Genomic DNA, 14,390 nt, shown 5'->3' on the forward strand with positions numbered 1-14,390 from the left:
TGCATTTTGATTGGATGAGTTATTTCACAAGGCGTTGCGCCAATAAAGCACAGATTACAGACAGCATGTGAAAAGATAAAACAAGATAAAAAGTCAATCATTATAGGTTTCTCACTTTCTTTTGCTGCCTATCTTCTATATCAAAACACAATGGTGACCGACTGACACAGACAGGAATGGTTCACGAGTGTTGGCCAGGGAACACACTTTCCTTGTGCATGGTTTCTACCATGATGTTAGTACTATTTGTGTAAAAACAATCCATTTTCAGCCAAACAATACAACATGGTTAGAAATAATTGGAATAATTCCCAGTGTAAAATTCAGTACTACTTCCAGGTTTGATAAAGCTGGACCCCAAAATTAGCATTAAGATCAAGCGAGTAACACTCTTACACAAGGAGGTGGGTGTACGTGGCTTGCTGTACTAGATGGCATTCAGCTGTTATCTCACAATAGAACAGTGCGTCAAAGTGTAACACACTCTGGTTCCAACACAGCAAAACCAACCCACAAAGTGTTTCCCAGTTTCTGTATGCTTCCTGGCTGTTGAACCAATCCATTACTACGTAGCAATGGTCATCAGACATGCAAAGAAAAGTCCATATTTAATATTCTCCCATTTCACACACACCAAAGGGGCACCTGAAATAAAAAAAATAGCAAACACCCTGTTCATGTTTATACAGCCAAACTGGTTTCAACACTTTAAAAGCAAGACATCATTGTAAAAAGATCAGTTGACTCCTTTCTTGCTTGGACACTTTGTCCAAGTTATCATTTTAAGTAGAAATGCTCTAAAACTTCCAAGCCTAACAGTAAAAGATGAGGAGTTTCTTTAGCCAGAGAGTGGTGAATCTATGGAATTCATTGCCACAGGCAGCTGTGCATGGCAAATCATTGGGTATATTTAAGGCAAAGCTTGATTCTTGATTAGTCAGAGTGTAAAGGAACATGGGGAGAAGGCAGGAGATTGGGGTTGAGAGGGAAATAGATCAGTCATGATGAAATGGCAGAGCAGACTCGATGGGTCAAATGGCCTAATTCTTCTCCTATATCTTATGGTCTTATAAGATTGGGCTAACATGTGAGATCGATCTGTAATACCACATCATACTAATTTCATGTCTATTGTGGTTCTGTGTTGGCCAGAAACTTAGTTGTTTAGTTACCCAGGGATATTGTTTTCCATCCACACTTTTCATAACAGCAAAACTATACAGTTCAGATTGACATTTAAGGTTCATGGCAACAGGAATATATACATTTCCATTTCATTGAAACTACTGTGGCAAATTCATCCCTGGGGGAGTTAGCATGAGGGAGGAGGGAGATCTGAGGCGGTGAGGGGGTGGGGTGTAAGGGAATCTGGCACAAAGCATTGGTTGGAAACGGGAGGCACAATATAGTCTGGAGCAAACTGGATGGCTGGACTTAGCCCATGAATCACTTAAAGCCTCAAAGAGAGCTTTTGGTAATTGCATTGATTTTGAAAATGAGGATAGGGAAATTTGATGTACAAAGCCTCTATTACAGGAATATTTCAGAGCATTGACCAGGATGTTTTGGGCTGACAACTAGTTGACAACACCCAGGCTGTTCCGCATTGTCCACGTAGTTTGGAGGACCGAAACCTTTTCCCAGGGAAGAAATGTTAAATTCTGGAAGGCATGGCTTTAATTTGAGAGGGAGAAAGTTTAAAGGAGGTGTGTAGGGCAAGCTTTTCTTTAACAAAGAGTGGGAGCAGCCTGAACAGCTGCCAGCTGTGGTGGAAGCAGATATGATAGTGGTGTTCAAGTGTTTTAGACAGGAGGTGTATATGCAGGGAGGGATCAGTTTCATTTAGCATCATGCTTGCCCATTTATGATGGGCTGAGGGGCTTGTTCCTGGGCTATATTGTCCTTGTAATCCACAAGACTCCATTTGTTCATCAGTAGGGGCACTCTCCGAGACCTGTATAGATGTGATTCATTACAGTCCGATACTGATAGTGTGGGGAGAAACCCATAAACCCAATGGTTGAGTGTGTGGCTAAACCTTCTGTGCTGGATGAATTTCACCCCATCTGCATCTGGTTCCAACCTGCTGAAAATCTGCACAGTAAACGGCATCAGATTTTGAGCTGACCCTTGTGGAATCCAGTGCAGGCAGGGTCAGGTCTGGGGTGAGGGGCTGTATTGGGATTTTCAACAAGGCAAAAACCCATTGAGGGAGAGTGTGATTTGCTAAGCGGACATGGTCAGGGGCAAGACGCAGCCTCACCTAACTTCAGCAAGTATATCGATAATGACCAGCAGATGACCCTCCAAGGGTGTCACACACTCCATACACAAGGGGCATCTGCAGTTCAGAACTGGTGAAAGGAGTGACTTTGGCTCATGGAGGTATCATGAGTTGAACAGGTTACTATTTGTCCCGTAGATTAGCTCCACTTCAGCGGACATCTGGCTGGGAGCTGAAGCGCAGCCATGCGGCAACGAAGATTGAGCAAGACCTGTGTGATACGGAGCTGGTTATAGAAGTCTGACTGAGCCCAGTCCTCTCCTTGTTTTTAAGATTAGTCTTATTTGTCACATATACATCAAAACATACAGTGAAATGTGTCATTTGTGTCAAATCAAATCAGCAAGGATTGTGCTAGGCAGTCTGAAACAACACATGCCCACAAACTCACTAACCCTAACCAGAGCACCCAGAGAAAATCAATGCGGTGATGGGGAGAACGTACAAACTCCTTGAACCCCAATCCTATGACTGGAACTGTAAAGTGTTGCAAGAGCTGTTACACTACCCTTCTGCATGAATGACTCCCCACTCCCACGCCCCACCTCCCAAACGATGTTTCCTAAGCATTCTTACGAGCACAAACACTGATGAGAACAGTGTTAGTCAACAGGGACAGGTGGCGGTGTTCTAGGGATTGTATACATCACCCATGAATCACCAATAGAAACACAAGAGGCTGCAGATGCTGGAATCTGAAAGAGCTCAGCCAGTCAAGCAGGATTTCAATCTGAAATGTAGGCAATTTTGTTCCCCTCATCAATGATGCTCGACCTGCTGAGTTCCTCCAGCAGATTGCTGCTATGAATCACCAACAACGAGGCTCCTTATCACTGCCGCAGAGAATGTATCGTCCAAGGGGATCACAGCCTTCAGGTTTGGAAGCCTGCATGCTTCAATAAGCTGGAGAGCTATGTTGAGTGGAGTCAGGGCTTTACGTTTTGGCCCTTGGTAGGGTCACTCATGCCAAACAGGTCAAAGGTTAGAGGTCAGACACAGGTTAGTGGTCCACCACTCCTCCAGGTTTGGGGATTCAGCTCAGGCCTAACTGTGGCTGGTAAGACAAAATTGTTTCAGAAACAACAATGAAGAATCCTTCTATATCTGTGCTTGAGTCTCTACCCGGGTCTTGCATAGCTGACAATAGTGAAAACCGAGCTACTGAGATGATGAAGGAGGCCCTGAACACTGCCAGAGATGGCGGACCTTCATTGCTGCCCTAAACGCCAATGGCATATGGACAGTAGAGAGAATGTATGGACTTGTGTCTCATTACTTTCACAGGGTCATATACATCATATATTTGGCATACACATTTGTCCTTAATATTGTTGCTGATGATGGGTTAACATCTTCCTGTTTCCCCCCCTTAACCCTGTGCATACTGTTACAGCAGAGATGCAGCTGCTGTTGATTAATTGTTGTGTTTAGAACAAATGCTTTTGATCTGCACTTACCCAAAACTCTGTCACTAAAATATCAGTGACACTGCCCAGGACTGTGACAAAATCAAATATATTCCAAGCATCCCGAAAATAGTTCTGTGGAGCAGAAAGCAACAGTGTTAGCAATGTGCATGTTCTCCCTCCTCCCGAGAGTGCTGCAGAAATTACTGACCGTCATAGATGGAACGTTTAGTTATTATATGTTATTTCAAGCAATGAGTGTTGAATCACCCATTGGGAAAACAAGGAATGCCAACCTTGTTCAAAGTTTCTTTCAAACCAAAGTTTGGGATGCAAGAGATTCTGCAGATGCTAGTAATCTTGAGCAAAACGCATAAAGTACTGGAGGAACTCAGAAGGAGCTGATGAAGGGATTCGGCCCACAATGGTGACTGTTCATTTCCCTCCATAGTTGCTGCCTGACCTGCTGAGTTCCTCCAGCATTTTGTGTGTGCTGCACACTGATCAACCACTAGATGGTGATGTAGAGTTTAGATAGATTCTTTCTAGTCCTGGTGAGATATCCACACTACTGTAATCCTCCCCTATTCACGCACTTGCCTTCAGGTCTGCAATACCCTCCCTAAATCTCACCATTCGTCCACCTCTTTGTCCGAACTTTGGGTCATCTGCACCAACGTGGGTGAAACTATTAGCTTTTGACAGATGATGCACCTGGGGAGCACCTTGGGACATTTTTAATATCTCAAAGTTGCTACATCAATGCAGGTCACTTTTGTTAGCATTTTACATCAAGTGCTATGCAGCACTAGGTCAAACCATTCAGTGGAATGGTAAGCGGACTGCCATGTTATTCAGTTGCGGAATTGAAAAATCAGTTACATTTTCGCCGAACAACCGCTGACATTGTGGAAGTGTGTGCATCTAAGCATTGAGTTTAGGCAGAATTCTGTCTGATTGCAATACTGCCACTGGCAAGTTGTGCCACATTATTTACATCCCTTCACGTATGACAAATAGTCACCAAGTTGAGGTGGTAAGGAGCTACGGAGTCCAATGCCATTTATGTAAGACACCTGACAGGTACTCACCAGAATTCCAAAGGCAATAATCTTCAGAATACATTCACATGAAAACAAAATGGTGAACACCATATTGAGATACTTGAGCACATCATCGTAAGACTGTGGTTGATCAGAAAACTAAAATAAGAAAAAGAGAGCTTGGTTACTTAGTCAACCCCTGAGGCACTCTGGATATTGCACTTGTTGGACCTGTCACCTGTCACTCAACTTTGATAAATATTTGTTCCAAAGGAATAGGAATAGATAATTTAATGAGTAGAATTTAACCTAGCTTTTCCCCCCAAAAATGGTTACCTTGGTGTTCAACACTGCCCATTTTTTCCTGAAAAAAAAAACTTATACTTGCTCTCCACTCGGGTAAATGCTTGAGACGAACTGTAAGAACTTTATAAGTTGGAGTAAAGTTTGCCATTCGGCTATTGACCTTGCCTCATCATTCAATGTGATCACAGTTGACATTGAGCCTCATCCACTTTTCTACCACTCCCTGGATCATCTGATTCAAAGTTGTTTCTTTCTGTCCAAAAATCTATTGACTTCAGCTGGAAACACTCAGCGTCTGAACATCCAAAGCCCCTGCGGTGGAGAATTCCAAATATCCACTGCTGTCTGAGGAAAGAACTTGCAGATCTCAATGGCGAATCTCTCATACCCATTATTTACTACGAACCAGCATATCTCCTGTTAATCCCTGTTTCAATGAGGTTGTCCCTCATTTTTCTGAACACAGGTTCATCTAGTCAATCACTCTGCATAGATCAACGCCCCCCCCCCCCCCATTACTGGAATTAGCCCAGTGAATGCTCTCTGCACTGCCTCCAAACATTTCCTTCCTTAACCAAGCTGAACAAGAATTACCCCAAACTCCAAGTCTGGCATCACCATAGTCCAGCACAAATGGCCATCCACCCCATTGCATCAATGAACAACATACCAGTTGCCTTCCTAGATTCTTTTGTATTAGCAATTCATTACAAAAACATCACCCAGCATTATTTACTCTTCAAAATGTCTCCAAACTGACTTCTCACCTTAATCATACTAGCAAATTTCCATGAAACTTGGAAAAAAAGATTAAAAATCCTTTAAGTGTTTTCTCCAGTGTAAATACAGGATTAAATGCTGATCTGAAGCAAAAGCCCTGTTAAGGGTAAGACATTTACTCATAGTTAGTTTTGGTACTGCCTGTAACCTGTCATATTTATCAGACTATGTATCCTGCAGTAGGGTGTATGGGGTCTCCAGGAAGGGGTAGCAAGTTGGGTGAAGGGGCTTGCTGCGTCCATTGTGAGGCAGCTCAGTCACCTTTGGTCCCCACCGGTCACATAGCTCTCACTTGTGGCTCCAAATAGCTAACCTAACAAGCAGCATCATTGCTTGGTATGGAAACTGCACTGGGCAGACAGCAAAGCTCCCCGACGGGTCATCAGTTCTGCCCGGTGCATCAGTCTACTCGCCACCAGGGACATCTATATATAGAGAGGTGTCGGAAATGGGCCAGTAACATCGTGAAGGATCCCACACACCTTGCTCATGGACTGTTTGTCCCATTGCTATCGGGGAGAAAGCTACATAACATCCATGCCAGGACCAAAATCAAAAACAGTTATTTTGCCTACGCAGTAAGGCAGATCAACAACTCCACTATTACATTATTATATCCTGCCAGTCACATTAAGTACAGCCTGGCATCACTTTGTAGACATACAGTCAATCAATGTATATAGCTATCTGATGTATTTATATTTTGGTGTGTTTTATTATTATTATTAGTGTATTCTGTATCTTTTGTATTTTTTTGTGCAGCCTCAGATCCGGAGTAACAATTATTTTGTTCCCCTTATTACTCTTGTGTACAGTAAGTGACATTAAGTAGTCTTGAACCTTGAATCATGAAGAGTTAACACACCCCGGAGCATCGCTTCAACAGGCGGGCAAAACCAGGTGAGGGTAGCCTGTGGGTTCATACCCCAGTGAGATAGGACTTGCCTGTCCTAGCATGCAAGTTCAGCTCTGACAGACTGGGCAGATAAGATCAATAAGGAGATCCAGTGGGCAGGAAGTTGGCTCTGTAACACCGTGGAAAGCAAAGGTGATGATAAGGCACAGAAGAAGTCATGGTCATCCACTGAAACTAAAGAAAACCCCTGCCACTGGACCTGAATTTCCAGTGTCAGGTGAGTGGAATCGCAGCAGCACAACGGCTTTTCCCCTTTAAAACTCGCCTGCACAAGTTTTAATACTTCCAATATTGCATTAGATGGCAACTAATCGATCATTTTGCGGTATTCTCTCTCCATGCTGTTGTGAAGACCTTCTGTATGGCATTGAAGAATCTAGTCCTAACCCACTGCTGAACCCTCATCTGTGTCTTCTGTTGCATTCTGACTTGGCTATTCCAACACACAATTGGCTGGCCTGTCCATTCCTGCTGGCATACACTTAAGGCCATTAAAAACTTTGTGGCCATGCCCTAACTCACTGTGTCCCATTAACCCTGCACCATAGTACTCCCTGATGCACATTGCCATCTCATCTATTTTCCAACTCTTTGTTTTCAGATTCCTCCATGTCCTTGCCCTATCCCTTCTTCTGTGATAAGACCATAAGATATAGGAGCAGTATTAGGCCATTTGGCCCATTAAGTCTTCTCCGCCATTTCATCATGACTGATTCATTTTCCCTCTCAGCCTCAAACTCCTGCCTTCTCCCTGTATCCCTTCATACCCTGACCAGTCAAGAATCTATCAATCTTTGCCCTGAATATACGTAAAGACTTGGCCTCCACAGCCACAGGTAACAAATTCTGTAGATTCACCACTCTCTGGCTTAAGAAATTCCACCTAATCTTTGTTCTAAAAGGATGCCCAACTATTCTGAGGTTGTGTCCTCTGGTCCTACTCTCCCATCATAGGAAACATCATCTTCACACCCACTCTATCAAGGCCTTTCAACATTCAATAAGTTTCAATAAGGTTACCCCTTATTCTTCTGAGTTCTAGTGAATACAGGCCCAGAGCCATCAAACACTCTTCATATGACAAGGTGTTCAATTCTGCAATCATTTTTGTGAACCTACTTTGAAACCTCTCCAGTTTCAGCACATCCTTTCTAACAAAAGCAGTCCAAAGCTGCTCACAATTCTCCAAACAAGGCCTAACCAATGCTTCACAAAGTTTCAATATTACATCCTTGATCTTAAATTCTCGTCCTCTTGAAATGAATGCTAACATCGTGTTTGCCTTCCTCACCATAGACCCAACCTGCAAACTAAGCTTTAGGGAATTGAGAGTCTTGTGCAGGATTCTGTAAAGGTTAACTTACAAATTGAGTTGTTGGTAAGGAAGGTAAATGCAATGTTGGCATTCATTCCGAGAGGACTAGACTATAAAAGCAAAGATGTAATGCTGAGGCTATATAAGGCATTGGTTAGACCACACTTTGAATATTGTGATTAGTTTTGGGCACCTTATCTAAAAAAAGGATTGCTGGCCTTGGTGAGGGTCTAAAGGAAGTTCACGAGAATAATTCTGGGAATGAAAGGGTTAGCATATTTGCATTTGATGGCTCTGGGCCATCACTGGTGTTTAGAAGAATGGGGTGGGGGTTCTCATTGAAACCTAACAAATATTGAGAGGCCTAGATAGGGTGGATATGGAGAATATGTTTCTTATAGTGGGGGGGGGCATTGGAGTCTAGTAGCAGAGGGTACAGCTTCAGAAGACAGGGACTTCCAATTAGATCGGAGATGAGAAGGAATTTTTTTAGACAGAGGGTGCTGAATATGTGGAATTCATTAATAAACTGGCCCTTGACTTCTTTTGGAGTTTAAGGGGCTAACTGGCAAAGATAAAGTGTGTGCAAAAGGCTTAATGGGTAAAATGTGCCTTTGTCTACCAACTAAATATAGTACCGTGGGACATTTAGTTGTTCAAGATTACGAGAGGACAGGGAGCTATCACCGACAGGATTATTGGCAATCGCCCTCTGCAACCAATAGGTGATGCTCCTTTGGAAGTGACATTCACCTGGATAAGTGTGGCAAGTCATGGATGGCCGGGGGGGGGGGGGGGGGGAGGGATTTGTAGTATGAATAGCAAGAGAGAGTCCTGTGCACTGACCTTCATCATTAGCACCACAGTGTTGAGGGCAATCATGGCCATGATTGTGTATTCAAACGGAGGTGACACCACAAACTGCCACATCTTGTACTGGAACGTCTGCTTGTTCTGTGGCATGTGTCGTGTCAAGGGTTTGGCACTTATAGCAAAATCGATGCAGGCTCTCTGCAAGAGAACAAATGACAATTCAGCAGGAGCAGGAAATCTTCAGACCATTAAACACTAACACAGCAAACACCTAGCTAACTGCTGTAAGCACTGGGAGGCTTCACTCCAATAAGAAACTGCAGAAACTGGAATCTGGAGCAACATACAGAACACTGGAGGATCTGAGCTGGCCAGGCAGTATGTATGAAGGGAAAGCTCCGGCCAAGACTCAAGATGAAGGATCTTGGCATGAAATGCCAACCATCCATTTTCTGGCCCATTGAGTTCCTCCAATATTTTGTGTGTAGCCCCACTTGTCATCCTGGAAATACAAGAGACTGCAGATACTCATTTGCTAAAATGGAAAGGACAACCTTGCCCAGACATTAGATTTCATTCAACACTGAGGAATGGATTTTGCTGTGACATCATCAATTGCCAACTTTTCAGCATCCTTGCTTTAGGAAGCTGTTGCCATTCCTTCCTCCCATTCAAAAGCGCTGGAAGCCAAGCTGTGCACTTGCAGTTGGCTTCCGCTGTCAGTCCTGTTTTAGCCTTCTATTGCCGAACCTCCACTGCCTAAATTCACTGCCGCTCCCTGATAGTGGCTGCCCGAGTTGATCGGGTGGTAAAGAAAGTGCATGGCATGCTGACTTTCATTGGTGAAGGCACTGAGTTCAAAAGTCAGGAAGTTGTGCTGTAGCTTTATAAAAATGGTTAGGCCACAGCTGGAGACTTGCACTCAGTTCTGGTTGCCCCATTGTAGGAAGGATGCGGAGGCTTTGAAAAGGGTGCAGAAAGATTTACCAGGATGCTGCCTGGATTAGAGAGCAGATGCTAATAAGGAGAGGTTAAACGAATTTTGGTTGTTCTCTCTGGAGTGGTGGAGACCGAGAGGAGAGCTGATAGAAGTTTATAAAATTCTGAGAAGCGTAGTGTGGGTGGTCGGCATCTTTTTCTCAGGGTTAAAATGTCCAGTACTAGAGAGCCTCCATTTAAGGTGAGAGGTGGAAAGTTTGAGGGAGATGTGCAGACAAGTTTTTTTTTTACACAGTGTGGTGAGTACCTGGAATGGGATGTCAGAGGAAGAAGCAGATATGATTAAACAGTTTAAAACATTAAAGTTAGAGGCTTTTAAGAGGCCCCTGAACAGACAGATTGATATGCAGATGTGGACAATGTTCAGGCAAAAAGGATTAGTTTAATCAAAGACACAAGAGCATCTGCTGATACTAGAAATCCAAAGCAATACACAAAGTGCTGGAAGAGCTCAGCAGGCCAGATAGCAAATGTGAAAAAAGGTGAACGGTCATCATTTCGGGTCGAGGCCCTTCATCAGGACTGGAAAGGAAGGGGGAAGGAGAAAGAATATGAAGGTGGGGGGAGGGGAGGAAAAAGTACAAGATGATAGGTGACAGGTGAAACGGGGAGGGGGAGGTGGTGAAGTAAAGAACTGGAAAGTCGATTGGTGAAAGAGATAAAGGGGGAATCTGATAGGAGAGGGCAGCAGGACAAAGGAGAAAGGGAAGTGGAAGGTGATGGGCGGGTAAGAGGAGGTGTGAGAGGGAAATAAGAATGGGGAATGGTGGAGAGCAGGGGGAGGGGACAATTACCGGAAGTTCAAGAAAACAATGTCAATAGCATCAGATTGGAGGCTACCCAGATGGAATATAAGGTGTTACTCCTTGAAGCTGCAAGTGGTCTCATCATGGCAGTAGAGGAGGCTATGAATGAGATATCAAAGTATCATTGGTTTAATTATTTCAGCACAGCTTCATTGGCTGAAGGCCTGTTCCTGTGGTGTGCTGTTCTGTGGTCCAAGATTTCTCTCCATGGTGGGAATGACTGGAAAGTTGTGAGAGAAATGTCTGAAAGTGTGGAGGAGAGGGAATCAAGAAGGGGTTAAATAATGCAGTTATGTAGTCCTCCACACTATAGAGCAGTAATGTTATCCCTTATTTGAAACCTGGCACCTTGCGCACAGATGCTGTGCATCTTGGAAAGGCTGCTTACTTGCTAAAGGCAACTCATCAAAATTAATGTGGGGGAGTCAGTGAAGATAAAATAACATCCTGGTGAATTTCTCCGTGTCGCCCAAGATGCTTGACCTTTAGCTCGTTTAACTGTGATTATAGATCATGGCCATTGACAAGTCGGAAATGTGCGTCATACCTGTCAAGGTGGTGATGCCCATAGAATGTAACAGGGAAATGCCAGTCCCAAAGGCCTTGTGGCACTTAGGTTAGCTGTAAGGTCTTCCTAGTTAGACACATAAAATGCGGAGGAACTCAGCAGGCTGGACAGCGTCTATGGAGGGGGAAAAACAGTTGACTTTCTGGCTGAGATCCTTCTGGGCCATTTCCAATTCTTCCTAGTGGCTGGTAGGAGAATCAGTGTTGGTATTGTGAGGGAGACCAGATTATAGAGAAACAAGTGCAGGAGAGGGATTGGTGGGACTGCTGTGAGTTGATACAGCACTGACTTAACAAAAACTACTAAGAGGATCGTGACAGGAAGTGGCTGGCCCAATTCCTCTGTGGGCAGGACTTGAATCATAGAGAAGTACAGCACAGAAATAGGCCCTTCAGCCCATCTAGTCCATGCTAAAACCATTTAAACTGCCTACTCCCAACGACCTGCACTAGGACCACAGCATTTCATATCCCTACCACCCATCCAAACCTCTTAAACATTGTAATTGAGCTTGCATGCATCACTTGTGCTGGCAGCTTATTCCGCGCTCACAACCCTCTATGTGAAGAAGTTTCTCGTCATGTTCCCATTAGACTTTTCACCTTTCACTCTTAATCCACAACATCTGGTGGTAGTCTCACCCAACCTCAGTGGAAAAAGCCTGCTTGCATTTACCCTTTCATACCCCTCATAATTTTGCATACGTGTATCAAATCTCTGTCTCCTATGTTCTAAAGAATCCAGTCCTAACCTATTCAGTCTTTCCTTATAATTCAGGTCCTCCAGACCCAGCAACATCCTTGTAAGTTTTATCTGCACTCTTTCAACCTTGTTTACATCTTTCCTGTAGGTAAGTAATCAAAACTGCACATAATACTTCAAATTAGGCCTCACCAATGTCTTTTACAACCTCAACATAACATCCCATCTTCTATACTCAATATATTGATTTATGAAGGCCGAAGTGCCAAAGGCTTTCTTTACGATTCTCTCTACCTGTGGCACAACTTTCAACGAGTTATGTACCTGTATTCCAGATCCCTTTGTTCTACCATGCTGTTCAGTGTCCTACCATTCACTGTGTAAGACCTACCTTGGATGGTCCTACCGAAGTGCAAAACCTTGCACTTGTCTGCATTAAATTCCATCTGCCATTTTTCAGCCCATTTTTCCAGCTGATGCAGGTCCCTCTGCAAGTCATGATAGTCTTCCTCACTGTCCACTACACCCACAAAATTGGTGTCATCCGCGCATTTGCTGATCCATTTATCATCCATATCACTGATATAGTTGACAAACAACAACAGACCCAGCACCGATCCCTGTGACACACCATTAGTCACAGGCCTCCAGTCAGAGGCAATCCTGTACTACCACCGTCTGGCTTCTCTGACAAAGCCAAAATAGGAAAGGGATACAAACTTTTCAAAACCCATGCAAAACACTTTTTTCAAGAATCTACACATTCACAAAAATACTAATGGGTTTTAATACATGTTTCAATTAAAACAAGCAACGGCTTTCCCCTCTAAGCAGTAGGAGAGGATATTTGTCTGCAGTTAGCTACAGGAGGTCTGCAATCTATCAGTGGCTCTGCATTGTAAATCAGCTTCAGTAATCGGTGCCACTGAAGTCAGCGAGACATTGTCATCAGCTGAATGAAACCCACTGCTGCTACACAGCCTGTTGAATGTGAGTGAATGAGCTTTAATTCCTCATTCTTGTTGATAACCATCTCCCACACAGAACAGTCATCAGATTCAGCACTCTTGACAATAATGAAGAAGCCATTTACACTATTCAAGATTGGAACAAAATTCAATTTGGAAATTACATTTTACAGAAAATTAATGAAAAATATTGCTCAGAGAGTTCAAACAAAGCCAGTCATGGTCTCTGGGAAGTCATCTCATTCTTTAGAAAACTTAGTTTTTGTAGATTATAACTAAACTATAAGACTTAAGAACATAAGAAATAGGAGCAGGAGTAGGCCATGCGGCCCATTGAGTCCGCCCCGCCATTCAATAAGATCATGGCTGATCTGTCTGTAAACTCAGCTCCATCTACCTGCCTTTTCTCCATAACCCTTAATTCCCTTACTTTGTAAAAACCTTTCTAACTGTTTCTTAAATATATTTAGTGAAGAAGCCTCAACTGCTTCCCTGGGCAGAGGATTCCACAGATTCACCACTCTCTGGAAAAAACAGTTTCTCCTCATCTCCATACTAAATCTTCTCCCCTGAATCTTGAGGCAATGTCCCCTAGTTCTAGTCTCACCTACCAATGGAAACAAGTTTCCTACTTCTATCATCAATCCCTTTCAAAATTTTGTATGTTTCTATAAGACCCCCTCTCATTCTTCTGAACTCCAGAGAGTGTAGTCCCAGGCGACTCAAGCTCTCCTCATAGTTTAACCCCTTCATCCCTGGAATCAGCCTGGTGAATGTCCTCTGCACTGCCTCCAAAGCCAGTATATCCTTCCTCAAGTATGGAGACCAGAACTGCACACAGTACTCCAGGTGCGGCCTCACCAGTACCCTGTATAGTTGCAGTATGACCTCCCTGCTCTTGAATTCAATCCCTCTAGCAATAAAGGCCAACATTCCGTTTGCCTTCTTAATAACCTGTTGTACCTGCAAGCCAACATTTTGCGATTCATGCACAAGCACTCCCAAGTCCCTCTGTACAACAGCATACTGCAATCTTTCACCATTTAAATAATAATTTGCTGTTCCATTATTCCTTCCAAAGTGGATGACCTCACATTTACCAACGTTGTATTCCAGACCTTGGCCCACTCACTTAACCTATCTATATCCCTCTGCAGACTCTTCACATCCTCTGTACAATTTGCTTTTCTACTCCGTTTAGTGTCGTCAGCAAATTTTGCTACACTACACTCAGTCCCCTCTTCCAAATCATCAATGTAAGTGGTAAACAGCTGCGGGTCCAGCACCGACCCCAGCGGCACCCCACTCACCACTGACTGCCAACCGGAGAAACGCCCATTTATACCAACTCTCTGCCTTCTATCAGTTAACCAATCCACTATCCACGCCAATACACTTCCTCCGACTCCATGCATCCGTATCTTATTTATAAGTCTCTTGTGTGGCACCTTATTGAACGCCTTCTAGAAATCCAAGAATACGAC

The 14,390-nt window shown here is 43.6% G+C and overlaps 1 protein-coding gene across 1 annotated transcript in view; it reads right to left on the reverse strand.

The window, feature by feature from the left end:
* Positions 1 to 14,390, reverse strand: part of LOC140191058 (voltage-dependent P/Q-type calcium channel subunit alpha-1A-like) — a 597,550-nt gene that overhangs the window by 113,628 nt on the left and 469,532 nt on the right. Inside the window, exons 32-34 of the mRNA XM_072248133.1 lie at positions 8,897 to 9,061; positions 4,782 to 4,892; positions 3,742 to 3,825 (exon numbers count right to left, since the gene is read on the reverse strand). Coding sequence (XP_072104234.1) covers positions 3,742 to 3,825; positions 4,782 to 4,892; positions 8,897 to 9,061 — 360 coding nt within the window. The remainder of the gene's footprint in view (positions 1 to 3,741; positions 3,826 to 4,781; positions 4,893 to 8,896; positions 9,062 to 14,390) is intronic.

The sequence above is a fragment of the Mobula birostris genome, chromosome 32 (assembly GCF_030028105.1).
Source record: "Mobula birostris isolate sMobBir1 chromosome 32, sMobBir1.hap1, whole genome shotgun sequence".
NCBI classification, from domain to species: Eukaryota; Metazoa; Chordata; class Chondrichthyes; order Myliobatiformes; family Myliobatidae; genus Mobula; species Mobula birostris.